The sequence below is a fragment of the Amyelois transitella genome, chromosome Z (genome assembly GCF_032362555.1).
Source record: "Amyelois transitella isolate CPQ chromosome Z, ilAmyTran1.1, whole genome shotgun sequence".
NCBI lineage: Eukaryota > Metazoa > Arthropoda > Insecta > Lepidoptera > Pyralidae > Amyelois > Amyelois transitella.
Window position 1 is genome coordinate 8,025,848 of NC_083535.1, and position 23,494 is coordinate 8,049,341.

The 23,494-nt window shown below is 34.3% G+C and overlaps 4 protein-coding genes across 8 annotated transcripts; all 4 read left to right on the plus strand.

Moving 5' to 3' along the window:
• The first annotated feature begins 174 nt into the window (after positions 1 to 174).
• Positions 175 to 674, plus strand: LOC106133902 (uncharacterized). Its single transcript, XM_013333758.2, has 2 exons — positions 175 to 298; positions 375 to 674. The coding sequence occupies exon 2, from the start codon at positions 375 to 377 to the stop codon at positions 663 to 665; it is 291 nt and encodes a 96-aa protein (XP_013189212.1). The 5' UTR covers positions 175 to 298; the 3' UTR covers positions 666 to 674.
• Positions 675 to 1,574: 900 nt separating this feature from the next.
• On the plus strand, positions 1,575 to 6,313 carry LOC106133774 (uncharacterized). 5 transcript variants are annotated; one of them, XM_060953844.1, is made up of 3 exons: positions 1,575 to 1,689; positions 5,329 to 5,399; positions 5,835 to 6,313. In XM_060953844.1, exons 2-3 carry the CDS (start codon positions 5,329 to 5,331, stop codon positions 6,229 to 6,231), a joined length of 468 nt encoding a protein of 155 aa, XP_060809827.1. In that variant the 5' UTR covers positions 1,575 to 1,689; the 3' UTR covers positions 6,232 to 6,313. The 5 variants fall into 5 exon arrangements, with proteins under 5 accessions (XP_060809827.1, XP_060809829.1, XP_013189062.2 ...); XM_060953846.1 differs by having other exon boundaries at positions 5,838 to 6,313; XM_013333608.2 differs by lacking the exon at positions 1,575 to 1,689 and adding an exon at positions 2,091 to 2,259.
• A 1,198-nt stretch (positions 6,314 to 7,511) lies between these two features.
• LOC106133776 (uncharacterized) lies at positions 7,512 to 18,808 on the plus strand. Its single transcript, XM_060953798.1, has 5 exons — positions 7,512 to 8,546; positions 8,883 to 9,383; positions 16,338 to 16,390; positions 18,127 to 18,404; positions 18,789 to 18,808. Exons 1-5 carry the CDS (start codon positions 7,512 to 7,514, stop codon positions 18,806 to 18,808), a joined length of 1,887 nt encoding a protein of 628 aa, XP_060809781.1.
• A 2,697-nt stretch (positions 18,809 to 21,505) lies between these two features.
• Positions 21,506 to 23,027, plus strand: LOC106133777 (uncharacterized). The gene is made up of 2 exons (XM_013333610.2): positions 21,506 to 21,585; positions 21,920 to 23,027. Exons 1-2 carry the CDS (start codon positions 21,506 to 21,508, stop codon positions 23,025 to 23,027), a joined length of 1,188 nt encoding a protein of 395 aa, XP_013189064.2.
• Positions 23,028 to 23,494: the final 467 nt, after the last annotated feature.

Genomic DNA, 23,494 nt, shown 5'->3' on the forward strand with positions numbered 1-23,494 from the left:
CGGTATACGCGACTCGAATAGTCCGAAATGTCATAATGAGTGTTAGCACTATCAAGTGTATGATGTGCTGTCTGCAACGTAACCGAAAAGCAAAGGGAAAGTGTATTGCGGAACCACGCGCGACACTGCCTGTTAGATTTGTCGGATTTTAGCATCAGCTGTCCGCCGACCACGTCAAGGTGACCGGACTCCGAGCTACCAGTCCTACTTGTTTATTTATTGCGCTGCAACTCGTTATACTACGTACGCAGGCCATTGGATCAGGCGCCTGCCAACAATTCGCATCTAGTTCATCGCAGTACGTAAGATTTTAATTTTCTTATTGTTCTTAGCTGTATAGTGGCCAAGTCTTGTGTAAGTTTTGTTGTTTTCAGATGAAAATAGCACTCCTCGCTTTCTTTTTGATGGTACTTGTAGCGCCATCTGTGTTGCTACCTTATGATCCGGAAGACGATGGGTTGAAGTCTGTGCTGCCTTCTAGCGGACAATTTGAAGCGTTTTATCCGCGAGAAGCACACGGCATACCGAATGGATCGTCGAGACCAGCGCATGGGCATGGTAGTTTCTACAAACACCGCAACCCAGCGTTAGTGGATGTGAAAAATTCGGCGGCCTACGGTTTTCGGTTTGATGGAAAAAGGAGATTTAATTTTGATGATGAATAGATAAACTAAATTAATAGTCAATAATAAATCTTTCGTTCACCTGCTATGTTGGTTTTTATGGTCACTAGATTCTAGAAATAGTATGATAGAATAGAAATAGTAGTATGAGAAATAGAATGATCTTCGAAATTTCCTTGCGGATCATTTCCTTACCGCCCATAGATAAAAAGTTTTCTTCTTGAAATGATAATGATCATTTGATATGTAACGATTTACATAACTATGACATTTGAAAATGTTTTGTTTATCAGTATTCAAGTTGGTCCACGACAAGTACCTAATCGAAGTCCAAGTTTTCGCGTGATGCGAGTATACCTAAACATTCCAATAGATAAATTCTCATCACATTTTTGGCTTCTACCTATGTAGATATGTAGGTTATGGGATATAAACGTTATAATATGTATGTACCAATGTACATACATATTATAACGTCTATATCCCATGCGGGGTAGAGAGTCTTGTAAAAACTGTAATGCCACCTATACCTGTATGGTTAGTGATAGAATGGGCTTCTTTTGGTCTATAGATCCCTCATATCGATTTTTCGGCAATATATTTCAAGTAAAGTTCTTCCTTTATAATTTGATTATATGTAGGAATGGATAAAACGTATGCTTACCGTTTAAAGCAAGCTATTTAATTAAACAGAACAAAAATTGTCGCTCGAAACTAAGTAGATAACGGAAGAAGCAACAAACTTTTAATGACAATATACATCAATGATTTTACCAGTGAATTGGTTCTGGTAAAGTCATTGATGTTTGTTTGACTACATTGTGATGGTGTTGACTCTGATAATTTAACTTTTCACGCATCAAGTCGTTTATAAATGCAAGTCATTGGTTCCCGAGGATGGGCTCGGGCCGGGGCGGCAGGACAGCATAGCGCCGGTGATAGACACATCCCGGCAATTCGATACGAGTGACAGCCGCATCCACCACAAATTACGAAGATCACAAGAATAAACCTTCATACTATTTTAGTCCTTAAAGACATAGAGATGCGCTAGCTGGTCCTACGGGTACGAAATTTTTCATTGTGTTTTTACATTATCAGGCTAATTTCTACGCGCTCCTTATTTTATACATCCAGACAGGGGAACTGCCATTACCGAAGCAACGGACCGTGTCCCAACCGATCGCTTCAACCGAACCTCCCTAAAACCCATGTCAAAACACTTAAGCTGCTCCAAGAAAAAAAGTGTGAAATTATCTTAAGTGGCCTGTGTCTACGAAACTCCCTTTTAAAATTGGGCTAATATAACGGTACGTTCTAAGTAAAGATAGAAGTGTAGATAAGTTAATAAGATTATTATTATACCTCATGTTGGGGTCGAAGACCGGCTTTTAAGGAAGGAATGTTTCTGAAACCGTGTATAAAAAACGAGTGGACTCCAGGGATCGGTCATTCTGTGGCCGGAGTAGGTGCACGCATCTTCGTTCCCAAATACCCAAGTTCATTTTTTGTGTAAAGGTCCCTAATCCATTCCAATAGGATCATAGTATCGGTTAAGACCTTGCAGGGGGTGAACGTTGATCGGTTTGCTTGGTTGTCGTTGGCAAGTGCAATGTGTCCGGACAGAAGTGCATGGGTGAGTTCGCGATTTTTACTCTTGCTAATTTATTATCATTGTTTAATTAAGTTTATTGTGCGTGTATGTTTTTCCATAAATTGTATATTATTTAGATAAATTTTCGAAGCAATAAAGTTCATTCATGCCTAATGGCCGTCAATTGTTGAATAACTTTTCAATTGTGTCGATAAGTAGCAGGATCAATAATGAGTGTTATCGTGCGTGTTCGCAAGTCACTCTACGTTGCTATCTTCACAGTTTCTTTGATATATAAGTGATAGCAATTATGAAACTTTGACAGTTAATTTTAACACCTTGACATCATTAAAATATTTTATAATGAACCTCTTAAAAGTGCTTTTATTTTTGTAAATGGCCAAATATTTTTATATTTAATTTTTAATAATTATTTTATTACTTTTTATTATAAATGAAATGTTGTAAAAGTCATTATTTAACTGTTTTTTTTTAATGTCTATCAAGTATATTTTCCGAATTGTATTAACACATTTTTGAAGTATGATATGATTAGTTCACAACGAATATCATCTTTTAGAGAAGTCAGCATATTCAACGGTATTTAAAAAAATTAATAAATAAAACGGGAGATGGGACGGGCGAGGCTCGTCTTCATTTGACGATTTTTCACGGACGTGCACAAATCACTATACAATGTATCTCCAACAGATAATCTTTGAGATTTAATGAGACATCGTCCTAATATAAAAATTGTAATAAAGGGAGAGCCTTCAGTTCTACAATATGTTTCATGACTTGGGTATACCTAAGTAGTATAAATAGGTTAATATTTGGTAACGAAAATCTAAGCATGTATGTAATCACGATTGCATTTTCAACTTCACACAAAAAATGTTTCTATGTTCATAGAGGTATTAGAAAATCGGGCGATTACTTATTAGTATTTTTTTATATTTGCCTCTGTATTGAAGTTTTATTAATCTATAAGTAGTCCAAAATATCGTGTTTTAATGAACAAATAAAAAAATCCTGCATTAGGTATAAAAATTTCTAGCTGTTCGACACGAAATGTTCTCAGCAACTATACTTACTCAAATTTTTAACGAGTCTGTTTGATTGACATCAAATCAGGATAAATAAATTATAGAGGAAACTCGGCGTCCTGATTAACATACCTTGTTAATTCTAAGGATCCCTTGATTGACATATGCATGTTTATCTAACATACTAAAATTAGAAAAAGCATCGTTAGGTAGTAACAAATTTAGTTAATAACACGTATGATCATCAATCATTCCAAAACGCTTTGTGTTTTTTGTTCTACATTTTAATTATAATGGTTGGGATAGTTTAACTATATGTAAATGAGAACAAATATAAACAAGTTCTTCCTTCTATTGTTTTTGTGTATTGAGATTATTTTGAGTTTTATTTATTTATTTGATTATATACTAAATTTAGTGTTATTGAGTTTGCAAAGCTATGCGAAATAATTTGCTTTTATTTTCACCTATGAATGCTATGCGATTTATAAATGAATACTCTGTGACATTAAACATATACTCTTTATTATATTATTACTAATTTAGACTATTATTATTTTTCATATCAATATTAATTTTGAATTAGTGTACCTAGATGATTTTTGATTGCTATTCTAGTGAACACAATCAGTCTTTTGTCATAAATTACAAGAAAGTACGCATGGAAATGACTCAGTTTAAGGATCTTTGGTCCCTTTAACATTATTTGTTAAAATTTTCTTTATCACTATGTCATGATTTTTCAATTCATTTGTGAAGTGTATGTGTACTCGTTGAATGTCGAATAAATCATGTCTTATATCTAAAAATGTGTACTTAATTGTAAGTCCGGTAGAGGATGGTACAAATTTGATCCGTGATTTTACAAACGGAGTAATTTCTAACACTAGCTAAAAAGCTAGCATATACCTATATTTATGGTTCTGATGATTAAATTATCTTGTCTTAAATAATTATCTAGTGACGTCGAAACCTATCGATGTTAATAATAGCGCTTCAATCATAAGGTCTCAAAAGCAAATGTGGCTTATCTATAAACGCACTGCCTTAACTACTAAAGAGGTCTCGTCAAAATTTGCTACACAAAATTTTTACATTCCTAAACAGCCGTTAAGGGAGCAAAGTCATGACTGTTTATTCTTACGTCTTCATTGGATTGTTTGTTTTGTTTTTATTACGCTATTTTAGATTACGTATGTACGTAATGTAAAGTGTTCCCAATTTTTTGGTAAGCCGCAATATTGCGGTTGTACGAAAAAACTTTCAATGAGTCCATTATTTAAAGTCTTAACATACATACAATACATATACTCACGTATATATCCCGAGCCAACCGTCTTAATAACATTGAAAGGCCGCGCATGACCGTGATTATGGTTTGGTACAGCTGACTGAAAGAGTATGGCTTGTTGATAGAATTGGGATTCAAGTAGTGACAGGTTGCTACCCAACGTCTATAAGAAGAATACAAAGTTTATAAGCCTTTGTTTAAGTCGACATCCATGGGAAAGATATATATAGTGGTATCCTATATCCTATCCTATGTGTCGTGTGGTTCCCCGCACCTGTACAAAAAGAATAGGGCCACTGCATCTCTTTCCCATGGATGTCGTAAAAGGCGCCTAAGGGATAGGCTTACAAACTTGGGACTTTTTTTTTAGGCGATGGGCTAGCAACCTGTCACTGTTTGAATCTCAATTCTATCATTTAGCCAAATAGCTGAGCGTGGCCTATCAGTCTTTTCAAGAGTTTTGGCTCTGTCTACCCCACAAGGGTGTACATGTACACACGTGACCATATGTATGTATGGTAGGATACCATACATACATATGAGTATCATTTTAATTTAGATTATAAAAAAAGGGATGAACATATACGACCATTTTGTTACAATGATCTATAAAACTATATTAAAATGATTTTTATAGTTTAATTATTAAGATTTAATTTGTATTTGAAGATTTGTTTTTTATAAAATTTATTTACGTACCATTAAAAAGTTATATAAATTAATATATTAGTTGTAGAGTAATATTTTCATTAATATTTTGTTTTATTGTTTCAGATGTGCGTGGTGCTCGGGTTAGTCCTGGTGACGTCATCAGAGGCTTTCTTCTTGAAGTGGGGCTCCGACTCGTGAGTACCTTTAATGAATAGTTTCTTGCATAACCCGCCGACACGAACGCGACGGCCGAAGCGAATTATATTGAAATTTTCGCGAGTTTATCATTACCAAATTTTTTGAATTCTATAATCATGGTTTATTTCCCGGCCCGTTGGCAAATAAATATTTGGTCTCTTGGACCAGGGCGTAGATTTAATTTTTGGTAACTAATTACTGTGATAGTGATATGATTTAGTGAATATCTATGCGAAATGTTGTCATGACCATTGTCTTGACGCTGTGCTATTCCTTAGTTTGGATATTCACATACATACTTCGTTTATAGTACAAACGTAATAAACTTAAAAAGAGGCCAAATTTATCTTCATTAACCAGCCTAGTCAATAAGTAGGTAAATAAATATCCAGTTAAGCAGATGCCATATCGATCAATGCATTTTGTTTCAGCAGACAGGCGTCAGCGCAGAAAACGTGGATGCAGCCAATATCGCAAAATATACCATCTTCATATCGGTACCAGCAGTACATGTACTCGCCTTATGAGTCTCGGAAAGTCTACCAAATCCAGGCCCCTCACCCACAGTACTCACAACCAGAGGTGCCTATTCAGCAGAGTATGGCTCCTATACCCATTTCAGTCCCCGCCGGTGCCAGCTTAACCCCTGTCTCTCTTCAACACGTACAACTTGTCCCTTGTATGTGTCCCGTTGCTCCAGAAGAAGCAGAGAAATTACAAGAGCAAGTCGGTCCCGGCCCCTACTTGGCACAGACATACACACAGTCCACTTACGTCCCCCAACAAGTCACGGTGGCCGCGGACAACAAGGTAGCACCAAAATCTTAATAAAATTGTAACAGAATTTTTAAGAAATCCCACCAAAACGTACTCTTTTATGTGTAATTTATTTCTTTCCATTTTATTTATATTGAAGACTAATAAAGAATAAACGTGTAAGTTTATTTTTAATAAAATGTTTTGTAAGTCTACAGTATTATTATTTATTTAAACAATATTTATAAATTAATTAAGGCGTTACGATGGTCTACATATATACATACATATAATCACGTCTATACCCTTCCGGGGTAGACAGAGCCAACAGTCTTGTAAAGACTAAGGCCACGTTCAGCTGTTTGGCTTTATGATGGAATTGAGATTCAAATAAACGTTGGTCTATTTTAAATTGATTTTAAAAATAAATAATTTTATTTGTGAACGGAGTTGTGCCGATAAAAATATGGCAAAGTCTAGTTTACAGACGAAGAACGAGAAGATGGCCAGATTTGAGAATATTTGTTGAGGTTACGTAGTGATTCATTAAGTAATTTTTTTGAAAATATTATTTTCAATTTGTTTGAACTATCGCACGGCTTGGCTGCAGTGGTAGTTATTTTCCTTCAACGCTAAAAATGTAGACCGGATACCGGATATACCGTATTTATAATTGCAATTTGGTAGATCTACTTAATCAAATAAAATTAAAGCAAACTAGAGACTGAAAGGTATTAATTACCTTTCTGCAGCAACAGTACGGTGCGCAGGCGCAAGGCCGGACTGGGAAGTGGAATTACGCAACCACTTTCATTGTGTTTCGATATTACTCTAGCACCGACGATCTAATCATACAAATAAAATAATGAGATCTTATTGTTACGCTCTAATAAATGTCACATTCAACTGTTAGATATAGATAGGTAAATAAGTACTTTTGTGTCACAGGCCTATTTACTTTCGCGTTAGATATTGTGAAGGCAACCCTATGAGACGAAAACTGTTATACTTCCCATTAGGAAAACCTGTATTCTTTGGTAGGTGGCGCTAAATTTACGTGAGCCGCGGGTAAAAGCAAGTTATTTTAATTTTTCCTAATATATACGTTTCCAATATTTATCACTCGGCCGAAGGACTAAAACCTCTACAACTAGTTGAAGTTTGAACTTTACTGACTAGCTGTCATCACCAAATATCATTTAAATTGATTGAAGGATGATGAGGTATAAAACCTCTTGAAGTGTCGGGGGTTTAAGCTGTGAATATTGGAAATAATTTCGTGTAGGAATATTACATTATTTTCTGAAACAAATATTTTATGCAGCTTGCTTTTTATATTCGATAGGTACGAGATGACATTATTTTCGTGTCGTCGCAGTGTTTTAAAAGGAGACGAGCTACAGGCTAAAATTAACGAACTGCATCATTTCTACATGCCCATGGATCTTAACTCGGCGTTTCATCAGAGCAAACTTAAAGCTATCCGCGAACTCGATTTGATCCTGAAAAATACTTCCCGACAGGACCTTCACGAGGCTGACTTTGAGGAGCTGCTTTTGTGTGCTCTCACTGTCATCTACTATTTTGGAATGCGCCTCAAATTGAGCAGATTAACTTCACGATATTGGTACTGGTGTGGAAAGAGACATTTTCATAAAGCAGAAATTGTTTTTCAAAACACAATGGCGCTCCTGCAACCGGAACGCAGTGAGAGGACAATAAAGATAACTCTCCATTTCTTCGCCTTTGTGGAATTGTGGCCTTTCGAGAGCTTTGTCAGTCAAGTCTTAGAAGTTGTCCTGTTTTTTAATGGGGGGAAAACTATACTTTTTAATCTTATGTTGACTGATATCCATTATATATTATTCAGTGACATAAAATCGGCTAGACATCGAATGCGAGTTTTGTATGAATTATTAAACAGCGAAAATTGGATTATAGATAAGCAGAAGTTGCTTCCGTTTATTACGCGTCTCTTAGATTTTTTCGTTTTGAGTATAACCAAAAGTGATAATAAAATCAAAGCGTACACATACCTTCGTAAAGGTTTCGAGGTGTGCCTGCGCCGCATATTCGAGAGGGCCGAGAACCAACACCGGCTGATGATAATCACCACCATGTTAAATTGGTTTTCCATGGTCAACATGAATGATGAAGACGTTTTGGAATTTTCTGCGCTGCTTACATATGCTACAGAATTATATAAAGTGGGGCTTTACAGTGAGAGCTTTCGTGAAGAATTATTTGATCACGTTTTAGCTAATTTGGTCGGTTCAAGTAATCGATTATATAGCTTGGTGGGTTGTCATGTTTTGGAGAAAATTTTAGACCGAAAAGGAAACGCTGTTTATCTTCATGTTCCCACTTTATACTACGAATTCTCACAGGTTAGTTAATGGTTTTTATACAAGTGTTATTTTATTAGCCCTGGCGTCACAAACAAAACAATAAGTTTATACAGTGAGAGTAATATTAACATGCTATCAAAAGATTTGGCAGCTTGTTAAAATTGGCAATCTACGTAGATAGCCTCTATCCAAAATCTGCCAAAATAAGCCCATTGTCGACATTATATTATAAAGAAACAAACAGCGGATACGAATAGAAGATATTTGATTCGTTTACAGACTAGGAAGTGGTGTGACAATCGACTAAACTTATACCGATGAGCTCAACTAATAATTACAATTTAATCCAACGTTCTTTAAGAAATATTTCTATAGGTTCGTTTAAGTGTTGGAGAATATGACAGCGGCGACAAAGCGTTCGTTCGGCAGTACAGGGAGAAGGTCCACGAGTACCTCCTTAAGGCCATGAAGCAGCATTGCAGCACCCTCGACAATATCAAAGCTATCTTCACAGTTATATGTTGTCTCGTGTTGGAAGTGCCATGTGGCTTGACCGCAGCAGCCGCCGCCTGGATGGGCATGTCCATCCAGAGTATAGCTCTGAACTGTGAACAATTAGCAGATACTTACCGTTATTGGATGCATGCTATTGTTATATCAATCATGTCATTGATATGTTGGGTGCACAAAGCGCCGACCCTGTATCGGTACGTGAATCAGGTGATATCGCGAAGGGCTAAAGAAGCCCCGCAATTGAATCCACCACTCCTGCAATACTATTATGTTGCTCAGCATCACATCACTTGGAACAAACCAACTCTTTTTTTCGAAGACTGGGAGCTGCGTTATGGCCTATGGAAACATTTTCAGGATCATGTAAGTTATAATATAATGCTGCCGCGCAATTTATGAACGCAGTAAGTACCACTTACTGCGTTTATGGTTGTCGTATATGTAGGAGATGCTGACATTGCGATCTACAAGAATCAAAGACCCGTTTTCTTCTATCTCGTTTAGAAACGGAAATACGTTATAACATAAATGCAGTAATGAGCAGATTTTAATTTCACTTTCATAATATAACTGCAGTAAAAACACTTACTTATTTAGTATTATGTAGAAACATTTCATAATGGTATTAGCAACACAACAATAGTGCAGTATTTACCAATAACGTCATTTTTTATATGTTGCCATGGTAAAAGCAAATGACTCTCACATAATATTCATGCAGCAACTACAATTATACTGCGTTTATCGAAAAGCTCGTCGGAATTGTTTTTAGGTTTAACAAGTCATGAACGCGGCAACTGACAATGACGGCATTTATTGTACGTTCATGTATTTGTTTATCACTAGAACGATATTTAGTTGAATGTCTTAAGATCACTTACTGCATTAATGCTTCAGCAATATACGTCTACTATTAAGTGAAAAGGGCCGTTCGCGCAAGTTACGGTTTAGGACCAAGAGACTCGTTAAGACAACTCTTTAAGAAAAAAACCTACAGACAGTAGCGTCCCAGTACATTTTTGATCTTATAATGTATGTTAGGAAAAATACCTCTTTTTTTCAAAAAGTTAGTGCCACAAGTGATAGAAATTTACGTAATAAACATAAATTAGTCATGCCGTTTCATAGGCTTAGCAAAGTCAGTAAATAATTTATGGGGAACTGTATACGATTTTATAATAGGTTGCCGGAGTCTGTTCTTGATATGCCCAACCGAAAATTCAAAGAGTATGTAAAGAAAGTACTTTGTGAGAAGGCTTATTATAGGACTGATGATTACCTTAATGATAAAAACATCTGGCTTGAGCTTGGCACAGGAACCTCGTAATTAATTGTAGTTTGATTTGAACTTAAATGAAAATTCAGTACACTCTGTACATAAATCTTTTTAAAATTGGCAATCCATAATATATATATATATATATATATATATATATATATATATATATATATATATATATATATATATATATATATATATATATATTATATATATATATATAATAATTTTCTTTTTTCAATATTAAATCTCATAAATATATAAATCTGAACAATGTATTCTCTCGTCCACATTCTATTCTAAGTTTAATTAATATTGTGAAGTTGACGTTGTTGAAGAAAATGCTGCAGTGCAGTTTGTTACCGCTTCTTCGCGGCGTCAGTGCAACGCCTTGGAAGCGGCAGTAAACTTAGTTTTTAAGTAATTTATTTGACGTCAACCAATGTTGTTAAACCATACGTTTTGACAATTATTAAGCGATATATAGTATCCTATAGTAATGAATAAAAATTTTAAATTTGAATTGAATTTGAAATAATGCATCGAAAACAAAATGCTCAAAATGTTAAATCATCTCTCTCAAGTACATAAAAAAAATTACTTATATGAGATTTAATAGATTAAATTAAATATAGATTTATTTTTTCAATATGATTAGTAATTGTTAAATAAAACTTATAATGAAACATTTACATTATTATTCAAACTTTTGAACCTCAGAGGTTATTATTTCGTACTTATCGAATTATTAATTTTATTTATTAAGCAAATGGACATGTTCCAGGAAGGTTTTTAATTTATTTTATAAGTTTTTGAACTGATTGTTACCTTACGAATCTCAAAATGGGTGCCATTTTATACTTAATTATTAGTTATAATTTTATTCTGTTAAGCAAGTGGAGATATTTTTTTGATGACCAAGAAGGTTTTTTATTTATTTTATAAGTTTTTGAACTGATTGTTACCTTACGAATCTCAAAATGGGTGCCATTTTATACTTAATTATTAGTTATAATTTTATTCTGTTAAGCAAGTGGAGATATTTTTTTGATGACCAAGAAGGTTTTTTATTTATTTTATAAGTTTTTGAACTGATTGTTACCTTACGAACCTCGAAATGGGTACCATTTTATACTTAATTATTAGTTATAATTTTATTATGTTACGCAAACGGAGATATCTTTTTGATGACCAAGAAGATCTTTAATTCATTTTATTTTTTATTTTGGTATAGTTCAAAATGAAAGCGTTACTGACTTAAGATAAATGCAATGTAAATGCAATATTACTGCGCTATATAATCTGTGATAAGTCATTTCCTTTCATGTTTTTTATTATCATAAATGCAGTATATTATAAAGTTACGGCGCATATATTGTGTTGCAAAATGTAAAATAACATTAATTCACGTAACCTATGTGCTGTAAATAAAGGAATTTTAGCATAAATGCCGTAAGGATCAATTTTACTGCATTCATGAAAATAATGTCTTATGAAAAAATTAATTAAGCCATAACATAAACAGTTTTAATTAAATTTTATGCACTATATAATAATTTAAACACCAAACGCCACTATCAAGATAATCTTCGAGTTATGCTCTTTAAGTCAGTATAGTTATTTTTAAAAATTTTTGCATAACATATTTTAGGTAGCCTAAAATAAGTTTAAAACTTTGACCGCGTTTTTCTCGAAACTGTTCTCGTGTTCTTTACTGCGTTCTTAAATTGCGCGGCAGAATGGTGAACTTATGCTTTGGATGATTGCAGTCAACATTTCTAGGATAACGTTTTTATTTATTTGATACACAAAAAATAGCTTAAAATGTAATATTAATTGTGCTCACAATGCCAATCAATATTTATTAGATTTAGCAACGTCATCCAAAATTTAGATATTTTTTTCAGCCTATTATTTCGTCAAAGATTTCAAAGAAAGTTGGGACAAGTAAATGGATCAAAAAAGTACCCCTCATGAATGTACATTGATATTACAAGTCGCTGAATTTTAATGGTAAGATCTTCTAGATTATTTACGCTGTTTTATAATGTTTGGTTATAGTTGGCTACGCTAATTAAAGGAAGCATTCATCACGAATGTTTGTAAGTAATTATAGTTAAACAACATTTAATCATACGCATTACGTTTATGTTTAGTTGTTTTTACATTTTTGATACAAATTGTTACCATTTAAATCGAATAATGAAGGCACAAGAAAAAATATATTACAAGGCAGATGAAATGGAATGCAATAATATAATCTGGAACAGTAGGGAAGTTAGACTAGCGGAGTAACACTGTCTGTCACACTAATCACAACCTATTTCATGATGTATTTAGCGGTAGAGCCAACGAGTTGTTTCTTTGGGAAATTTCAGTTACTGAGACTACATCTTTCTGTTCTGCACACTTCTTTCACTCTTCTCTTCATGCAAGCTCGTCGGTTTTGGGTACTCTAAAACTAACCTTTTGCCAGGATGTCCCCTCGATTTCATCAAGCTATGTTCGTCTAAGGCCATCCCACTTCACGAAAAGTTACTGAGTAAGTACCTTTATTTACAGCCAAAGCCTGCTGTTGATAAACTCAACTGGGATGGGCCATTCATCCTAATTGTGTAATCAACATACACGTGTTTTGTAGTCTATGGCAGTTATGCAAATACATTGTATGTAATAACCTTGTAATAGCATCGTGTGAACACTGCAAAAACAATGAGAGCTGATTTTAACTTTCATATTTATCTTACGATCGACGTTAGAGGACAAATGAGTCTATAATGACAATGCCATCTTTCACTCACAATTGCAACAGTTTCACTGTTAAGGTCGACGCTTACGAGCGTTCAATGTCCACCCTTCACTGCACGAAATTTATAAGTATGTCAATATCCCAAAAGTAACTAGTATATATTATGAGTCAATAATTAAAAAGGATAATGAATTCTTGATTTCTTTGGTCATCAAATATTATAATATCGATCAATGGTTAGAATCATTTCACTGTCAGAATCTCAAATCCATCATTATAACTCATGCAGCTGAACATAACCTATGATAAGTAGGTGTTTTTCTATAGGTCTTGTCTGTGCCAAATTTCATCAAAATCTTTTTGAGTCTTTACCCAATTTATGGTTTCATGAAAGTAGGTAAAAGTACCTCACAAATATATAATAATAGGCAGCTTATAACAAAATTAAAATTTTACTTAGTAACTTTGGAATTAAACCAAAATAAGTAACTGGTAGACTAGACACTATACCGATAGACAAAGTGGGGAAATTTGCTTAAAGTTTCCGGATTCATATTTTTACTCTATGCTAGTCCGGACTCATTTTGGCTATCCAAGATTCACGACTGAGCCTGATTTTACAAACTTTTATTTAGTTTCACCTGGCCCAATGTTTGTAAGCATGTATTTATAAGTAATTATTACACTTCACATTAATTGTATGTGAAGTGGATTCTCCACTATGTTCTGTTATAGTGCTCTTCAAATTGAGTCATTAAGTTAAAAAGACTTAATTTATGTAAAATTAATTATCTTCAAATAAGTATAACGTGACACTTATGAGCGTTGCCCTTTATTCTCTGTTCAATCAAGTCAGCGCAATTAAAGAATTTTCATTTTGTTACTGATATAAGTATATACAAAAAAGGATAAATTCATGAATATATGGATACCTTCCCTTCCTCTCCGGATTATATCCAATCTTATTTCTAAGCTCTACCCACGTATAATTTCTTCGCTCTTGTTATACCTTCTTGTCACTTCTGGCCACCACCTGGATTCACATCTAACTCAAACCAAAGTATTTGACTTCTTATCCCGTGACTGTCCGGAGGGCGCATACTAGATTCGCGGAGCAAGTTTACAAGCTTCTTTTTGACCAATTGGTCTGGCTTATAAACTTGATTCTTATTTTAGACGTTGGGTTAAGTTTCAACTTTTCATTTTCTGCATCTCAAATCCTTTATTAAGATGTTTATCTAAGTATGGATTCTCGATTTCATTCTTAGTTGACTGTTTCTTTGCATAGGTATGATGGGGCTGGTAGAATATAAAATGTTAAAAGTTTTACTGAGTCGTTTCTAACCACATAACCGTGATTTAGATGATTTATAAGCACCACCTTCACCATTCATTTATTATTAATAGATAAGTATATACCTACTATACGCGTGAATTTAGTGCCACCTACAAATAATACAAGTTTTTCGCAAATCCTGGGGGGATTAATTATTAACTGGTATGTTGAATTAATTGTTTGGTTTAAAAAAACGAATCGATGTAACGACAGACATACTTGCATACATATCACATACGTATACATATATCGATTGCAGGGTATACAAAGCCAACAGTTTAGAAAAGACTGAAAGCCCAAATTCAGCTGTATTGCTTAGTAATGGAATTGAACGTACGAGATGTAACGATCAATATAATTCATACTTCTAAGTTTAAAAATTGCCTAAGGCCTTAGTCACAATAATCCTTCTGTTTTAATAGATCAATTTCTGAGTTTAAATAGGTCAGTTTTCTTTTAAGAAGAAATCTTAAAGGATCGTCCCTTTAAGAATATACCAAAGCTTGTTGTTATTCTAATATGTAACCAGTTAGTATTTGGGAGTTAGACGTATGTAGATACGGAAATTATGATTAGTGCAAGATCACCCGTGTGCTCGTATTATTTGAGGAATTGTATCCGCGTTCGCGCACGTTTCTTACTCAGTGATATAATACTCGTAATTTCACTCCCGGAAAAGCAAAGAAATTTATGTGAAATTTGTGTTAGGTTTCCATTAAGTTTATGTAACGTAAATTATGTAGCCTGTACCTCTGACATAGCGCTATATATTATCAAAATAACGACAAATTGTAAAATAACGAGAATACTATTAAAATTAATAACACACCTATGTGTAGGTATAACTGATTTTGATATAAATTTACCATAAGTAAATTATTGTTTAAAACAATTTTTATTTCCAATTAACCAAATCAAACAAACCATTAATACTTAAATGGATTATATTTAAGCTCTGTTGAAAAAATATTTTGTGACAGATACTGCACTGTTACGGAATTTGTAACGAATAATTTAATGGTTTTTACCATAATGCTTTGTGTTTCGATCAGATTACGCAGCGAGATAAATTGTTCTGATATTTTTTCACAACAGTTGCTAGAGTAAATCGATTGACACCTTTATAAAATTATTTGCATAAGTTTTGAGTGTAAACAGTTCATTCATAGATTGCTACAATTTTATTCACGGTACTTCAATAAATGCCTTATAATTATCGTTATTTAATTTCTCAGTTGTGTTACAAAAATAAAAAAACCATGTTTGTTTGAATCAACAAATAAATATCAAGAAAGATCTAGAAACATCAGTGCAGCGTTGATAATAGAGAGAAAGAGAGATGTTTACGCAGAATGCATCATCTGAAACGGGACAGCGTTATCACCAGACGCAGGCTTGCATCTTTTGGTCTGGATGCGCACATGCATTTTTGCGTCATATATAAGTATGATGAAAAGCCTATTTGCTTTCATTGTTAGTGTATCGGCAGCCGCGAACGCATCAAGAAAAGTGCATCTACCATTTTCCGGAATTGTTATTGGTCGCGCATTAGGTTCGCACGCTTTTCCATGCGCTTGCGCTTTTTGCGAGCCCATCTTACATATGTCGATCTGTGATTTTCACTACATTGTTGACTATCAACAATAGATACACGATTATGGATTGTCGAGCAGTGGTGAGTTTTTGTACGCAAATATAGTTAATTAAACCTTAATGAGATTGTAATTAATATTGCTAATATTATCTATGTATATTGGTTTATTAAATTGTGTTGCATTACAATGGTTTAGGTAAATAGATTTCATGTAATAAAGAAATTCAATTATATTAAAACAACAGTCAACAGTTGATTAGTACATTAATTTCAATAGTTAGGTAGGTACTTGATTTTATATTGACTGTTAAGTACAGTATGATATATATTATCAATATAGGTGTTTTGTATATTTACAGCTGTTGTTCTCCCTGGCCACGCTCTTTCTGTTTCTTTTCGCGCATGCAGACGGGTAAGTACATTAATATAGATGGACCTTAGAACTAACATATAAACACCGATCACTTCTTTGTTCCTTGTGGGGAAACAGAGCTAGTTGTAAGACCTGAAGGGTATTAGCTTTATAGCTTGATTATAGCGTAATAATTTTAATTTAGAACTAAGGAGTTTTAAGTACGATCGTAGTCAAATTCCGCAAGCGCGCAGAGAGATGAGAACGACTAACATTAGCAGTATATTACGTGTTGTAAGTAGGTTTTCAGGAAATAGTTCGTTATAATGGTGACGTTCACTTTGCCAATATGATAATATACGGCCAGATAGCGTGTGGTAACTTCCAGACAGTTTTATTTATATTCATGAAATTCTTACAGTTGCATGTTGTTGAATAACTAGCCACCGCACCTTACAAATGAACCGTGACATAGTAACAGCTTACCCACATATAATACACACGCAAGTTTTTAGGAATCTAATATTGTTAACTTAGCGCGAGGTTACTTTATTCCAACAAATGGACCAATGATTTATTTTTATCAACATCTTACTTTTTGGTAGGAATTCCTCTCTCGTGGGATTTTTTAAAATACAGCTTTTATGTAATTGCAGAGTATTTACCTACTTACTCTGACTGCATACATTTTCTGTATTATTTCTTGTAATAAGCTTAAGTAAGGTTGTTTTTTTTTTTGTATTTTACGTTTTATTACTTTAAAATTCTGAAATCAATAATGTTCGGGGTTTTACTTTCCGATTTTGTATTAAAAATAAAATATACATACCATGCAGACGTTATGGAAATAAGATTATTAAATAAACAAATCAAAGTTACTGGTGTATAAAGCTCCCCTTCTTACAAGGAAACCGTGGGACTTCACTCACGCGCATCCGACTAGGAAGCCGAAATTACCGGGCTGCGACGGAAACGCGCTTCGCCCGCGCCGGCGCTAGCCACTCGGTAAATCACTGATAAGTACTGTTGTACACATGAGTTCTACGCGTAAAGATTTTAATATACTGTCAGTTGATTTATATCCGTTTATCCGTATATAAGAAGGTATTCATCTTAAAATAGTATCAAGCTTACTTTGTGTAACTTGCTAGCTCAATTTGTGTAACTTGTCTCGTATATTTTTTTTACTTAACGATGCAATTAAACATTAAATATTAGGTCGTTATTTGGCAATGGCAGTGAGCCATAAGGTCAAAATTTTATGATAGAGCTGTGTTATTGACTTAATTACGCTTAAAATATTATTTTTGACTAGGCTGTCAATTTAGTTTCGATTTCTTTTATAGAAAGACTCTAGTTTACATTTTAATTTTATCTAAGTTAAATGATATGAAATTAATTTAGGTACTGGGACTCATTTTTTACATTCTGTATGTAAATCGACCCTATACTTAATGATGTCTAATTTACATTTACATAAAGTGTACATGCTATTCAATATGCATTTGATATTATACCCAGATAATACTAAAGTAGTTGTAGTAGATAACGTAGTACTTTTTTATATCGAAATAAAGATGTACACAAAAAAATAATAATCAAAAAACTTAAAAATTAAAGATAATAATTTAAATTTAGATGGCAGTGATGAAATTAAAATTCAGGCTGATAGGCTATTAACTTTTCGCTTGAAAGGAGAATCTTAAGTTTATTAAGCCTAATCAAATTTAATTTATTGTAAACAAATCTCGGACACAGATCTCTAAGTACCTAATAAATATTTTTTCTCTTTGCAGTCGGACAAAGAAGGTCGTAATTCACGTGCCGTACAAAGTGAAGAAGATAAAACATACTCACACAGTATACAAGACAATTCATCATCACCATACTCACCACGATCACATAGACCATGGCACCTCACCGTCCGAGGAGCATGAACACTTCCACCACATGCATTTACATGACGAGCCGCCTCTCGGGCAGCACACACAGCCGATACCAGGTATAGGTATCCCTGAGTTCCTGCCTGACGTTCCCCTGGATGTGCCACTGCCAGATCTACCAGACCTTCCACGTGATATTCCCTTGATATCGAAGCGGCCGATCATTCCGTTGTTTAGACATTAGGTAAGTTATGATTAACGAATTGCACTATTAAATAACTGATTTATGAATAATTATGAATGAGGATTAAGCAAAAGAAGTATGCAAGGAAAGTGAAAAAGTGTCATTAAGTATGAAAAACTTTTTTTTATCCGAGGTTCCGCATAATAATTAATTTTCTTCTAAAACTTTCTTCGGGTACCACGAAGCTACGGGCGTAAACTAGCTTTAAATTTGGGTATATAAAGCATTATTTTTATTGATTTAATAAAACAAGAAGCAGTATTATATGAAAATATCCTACGACTGTTAATAACAATATTTTATTTTAATAATTGATGTTATTTTATTTCAGGGAATCTTATGGGGGCTTAGGCCCCAGTGAGAAAGCCATAAACACATAAGGTTTTATTGACAATCATTGGAAGTTGTAAATACCTACGTCTCCGATATGGTAAATTCCATCAATTAATGTTTTTAATAAAATGCACTCATATGACGAACCAAGATGTTGTACAAAATGTAATAATATAATAATTACAAGTAAAAAATCTGTTTTTTGTCATACCAAAGATTTTAGTTAAACCGCTTTCATAATAATCTCATTGTATTTTACACAAATAAACACATATCTTAATTTATCGTACAATTAATTTTAAGTAAATTAAAATTTACTTTGGCGGTTACTTTATTGATGAATTTGAGTACTACTTAAGTGTTAAAATGCATAGGCTTATAATGACTTGCATAGGCTTATAATATCTACAATGTACCTGGACTGAACTAAGTTATGATGAGATTTACTTACCCATAATCTAAGACAAAGGTCAAGGGAAGACAAAAGTCCACAATAACTTTAAAAACTTTTCGTATGGAAAATTATTTATAGACCTTTGCTCTCGGCTGTATTTTTAAAGCATTAGTTTTATTTTGTTATTTATTTGTTGTATAGTGATAGATAGTAGTTAAGTCGAAAGTATAATATGAGTATGCATTTGCTGTGCGAATTATGCAATTGAGCAAACATTATGCGAAGTAATAACACTAGTTTGTTTAATTTCGTCAGCGCTTACTCACTTGTTTTATTGTATAAATTAAATAAAAGTTTAACAAACGCAGGTTTGAATTTTTATTTCTTTTCCTCATAATTAACTACACTGCCTAGAACTTTGCTCTGTAAGTTTTTTCTAGAAATCCTTCCCTTAAAAAATACTAATATAAACAATTAATCCTATTTAATTGGCTTTGACAAATATGTTGAATTGTTCCTTATATTTTTAAAATAAAATTACTGTCTGAATTCTCTATTGCGAGGGTTCTACTGAAACCACGCAAAGATAAAGACAAATTAAAATTATAACGTCAGAGAACTCCATACTTCATTAAGAAGCCAAAAAAACCACGGGGGTTAAGCTGTACGCTACAACTGGAGTACAAACAAACTTTTGTTACACATTTTGCTAAAAGATTGAAATAAATCAAATTGGTTGGGTAATTCTAAAAGATCTCTAATGAATTCAGTAAAATAATCAGAAAGTAAGGTAGATAAAATTGCAGCATTGTATGTTTGCAGTTGTATTTAAGGTCATATCTTCCACATTAAACCTGTAGGTACTTTGCCTAAATGTGAAGTACAAAGACGGAAGCTGACCATACTCTAAAACATAAGGATAAGAGAGATTTTCCATGCAACATGCAAGGTGAAGGAAATCATTGCCTTTTAAAAGATATTGGTTTGAAATAAAATGTCAAGAGACATGTTCTTTAAATGTAAGATATTAAAGATATTTAGGTATCACTCAAATCACTGTAGTTATTTCCTGATACGTGCCACAGGTCTTTGACCTTTACAGTAAAATCTTCAAAAGACTTAAAATCAATAATTTATTCCAATCAACGAGGCAACGAGTTATCGTGCCCGTGCGTTGGTTCCCGACATAAATAACAGGCGTAGTGGAGTACCATGAGGAATGTTTCCTTATGGAAATCAATAAATCCGAATAGAACAGATAATTAAATTTTAATGGGCTCCGTTTACACGTTGAGATATTTACGGGCGCGTTCTGACGCCTACGAGCTATATTTATTAGACGCCACTACATACAAATTGCTTCAATTTTGTTTACTTTTTTTAGAGAACAGTTACCGTTATCGAATAGTTAAATGTGTCTGCGGTTCCGCTTGCATAATGAAGATATCCCTTAATTCAGGTTTCCGTGAAAATATAGGGAATCCTGTCTTAGAGCTTCTTTAACATTTGTGCCAAATTTCAGTTTCTTTGCAACGAAACGAAACTGAAATTTGCAAGATTTATGCAAGATTGATTATCATTATGATCAATGATCGATGATCAGCATTAAAACTAAAAGTCATTGGTACATGGTCGAGGTGGGATTGCTTACCACCACTCCATTGAGCCGGACACTTAATCGATTCGACCACCAACGCTCTATATGATATCAATATCGGTTAGGAGCAAGTAAATGCGCGTGACACTAAAGCTAACGACATTTCCCGCTAGTACCACAGTTCAATAGAATATAGGAACAAATGCATTTTTTCGTCTACCAACTCTTCTAACCGATAGTCCGCCAGGTTCGGAAGACCACAGCGGAATGCTGGTACCTCAGTTACGGCATCCACCCTCAACCGAGATCGAATGCGTTGTTTTGTAATAGGAAAGAAATAGTTATTTCGCACAGCGACCACAAAAAATGGCTCGACATCGAAACGAGCTTTCCTGCAATCAAAATTAGAGCTAAAATCGCCGAAACCACTGGCTGCTTTTAGCATGCTCCGCTGGCAGCGACAATTGTTGTCTTTTTGTTGATATTACGGGTTTATTTAAGTGAAATTGGATAAATGGTCATCTCACGATGTTTCGCTATTCAATCCGGCGTGGTTTGGCGGCAGCGCGACTTGTAATGTTCACTCGAATGGTCTGAAATAAAAAAAGGAAAAAAGTACAGTTTGTGTTTAAAGAACAAAATGTGAGAAAGCTTATGCAGTTGGTGTTAGTTTTTTGAATGGAAATATCGTAATACGGACAGTGTGCCATCTGATAGCAGGATAATGGATGTGTTAAAGTTATTAGCTGTGTTGGTGGTGTTCTTTGAGGGAGGTGATGCCGGTGGTCATGGAGGAAAGCATCAGTAAGGATTTTCAATAATGCTTTTTTCAAAACATAAAGGCTATGCGAAAATGTCAAAACTGAATTTGTGTTACATATCACTCATAATTTGTTTTTTACATATGTACCTAAGGATTTTACACACTAAACGAAATAAGACAAAAGCAACGCATCTTATCGACTGTATTTTTTGGCTGAGCTTATTACAATTAAATAATGTGCTGTTATCAAAAATGCGAAATTGTTATCATTTAGGTATTTTTTTATTTCTTTTAATTTACTTTAATTCAGTTTTTATTTCGAACCTAGTCAATAAAATAGATAATCAATATTAATTTGTTGATGTAATTTTACAGTGATCATCTCAGAATCCACATGCCGGAGTTCATCCATCACGATCACCACACTAAAGTGATCACCATCCACCACCACCACCATAAACCAAAGAAGGAACATCATCACCACCACCATCATCATTTTAAACCAGCTCCACCGACTTTCCATCACCACCACAAAAAGTTTCATATAAAAACGAAGACAATATCCAAGAATCACGGCCACCATGGTCATCACGGTCACCACGGACACCATGGTCACCATCACGGTCACCATGGACATCACGGACACCATCATGGTCACCACGGCCACCATGGTCATCATGGACACCATGGCCATCACGATTATGATGAACACGGCCTTGAAAATCAAGGGTTTGAGCATCATGGCTATGGATATCCTATACCACAACACAATACAGCAGCCTTCGACACACCCACTACAACGTTCGAACAAGATTTTGCAACGTTCAGCCCTTCAGCCCCGTCTTATGGCGGAGGTATTACTGCTCAAGCCCCGCAATTCCATGGAGCATCACCTCAGGTGCATGGAATATCGCACACAATAAAACAGGTAAAGGTATTTGATTCACTGCCTGGAGCAATCCCAGGCACCAATGGGCAAACTCACGGATACGAAGTTACTGAAGCTGACGAGGATGACGATGACGCCTTTACATCCGTGAATAGCCTGCAACAATCATATCCCGGCACTTTCGCATTTGTTCGAGGGGTGGATGCTACAAATGTGCCTTTTGCTCAATTAACTTCTCAGGCTTCAGTACCTCTACAGAACCACGATCCTTTTGCATTAGGTGTTCAACCCACTACTGGTCTCGAAAGTGATGTAGAAACATTTACGGGTACCCAACCTGATGTGTTTGTGTCATCGCCTACTCAAATTATAAACGTAGCCAGTGCAGAACCTTCTGCGGCGATCCCGTCTACTTTCCCATCGGAAACCGGGTTCGACAGCACACAAACTGCTTTTGTTGGCACTACAGGAGATACGGCGCTGCTTACAAAAGAAGAAAATGCTGTTGACGAAGAAACTCCTGTATCATTTGTCAGACAGGGAGGAATACAACAGGTTGTGAAGACCGGAGGAGTGGAAACTATTGTTTATTAGATTCTTATCGTGTACTTACCAAATATTTGATTTTATTGATTTTTGTTAACTTAGGTTTGCTGGAAAAAAAATGATCATTGTTGTGTTGTTATCTAGTTTTATAGTTATGTCTTATTTATGTGTTATCATAGATCTATAATTACAAGGTATCGAAAAGGCAAGGGTTACATGAATTACGAATTGAAATAAGTACAAATTGTTACACTAAATTAAACTTTTAACATTTTATATTCTCGTTTTAATTGTATCCAGTTAAATAATAGTTATCATCAATTTTTAAATCAAATAATTTAATCATTTAGTATAACTACCAGTGAAATGCGATGTTGTAAAGGTGATAAGGGAGTTTAAACTCAACTTTTATTAACGCAGAGACATCTTTTTTTTATAGGTTTAATTTTATTCAATTAACTGGTAAGTTCTAAAACACATGTGTATATAACATATTGTTCTATACTACATGCATT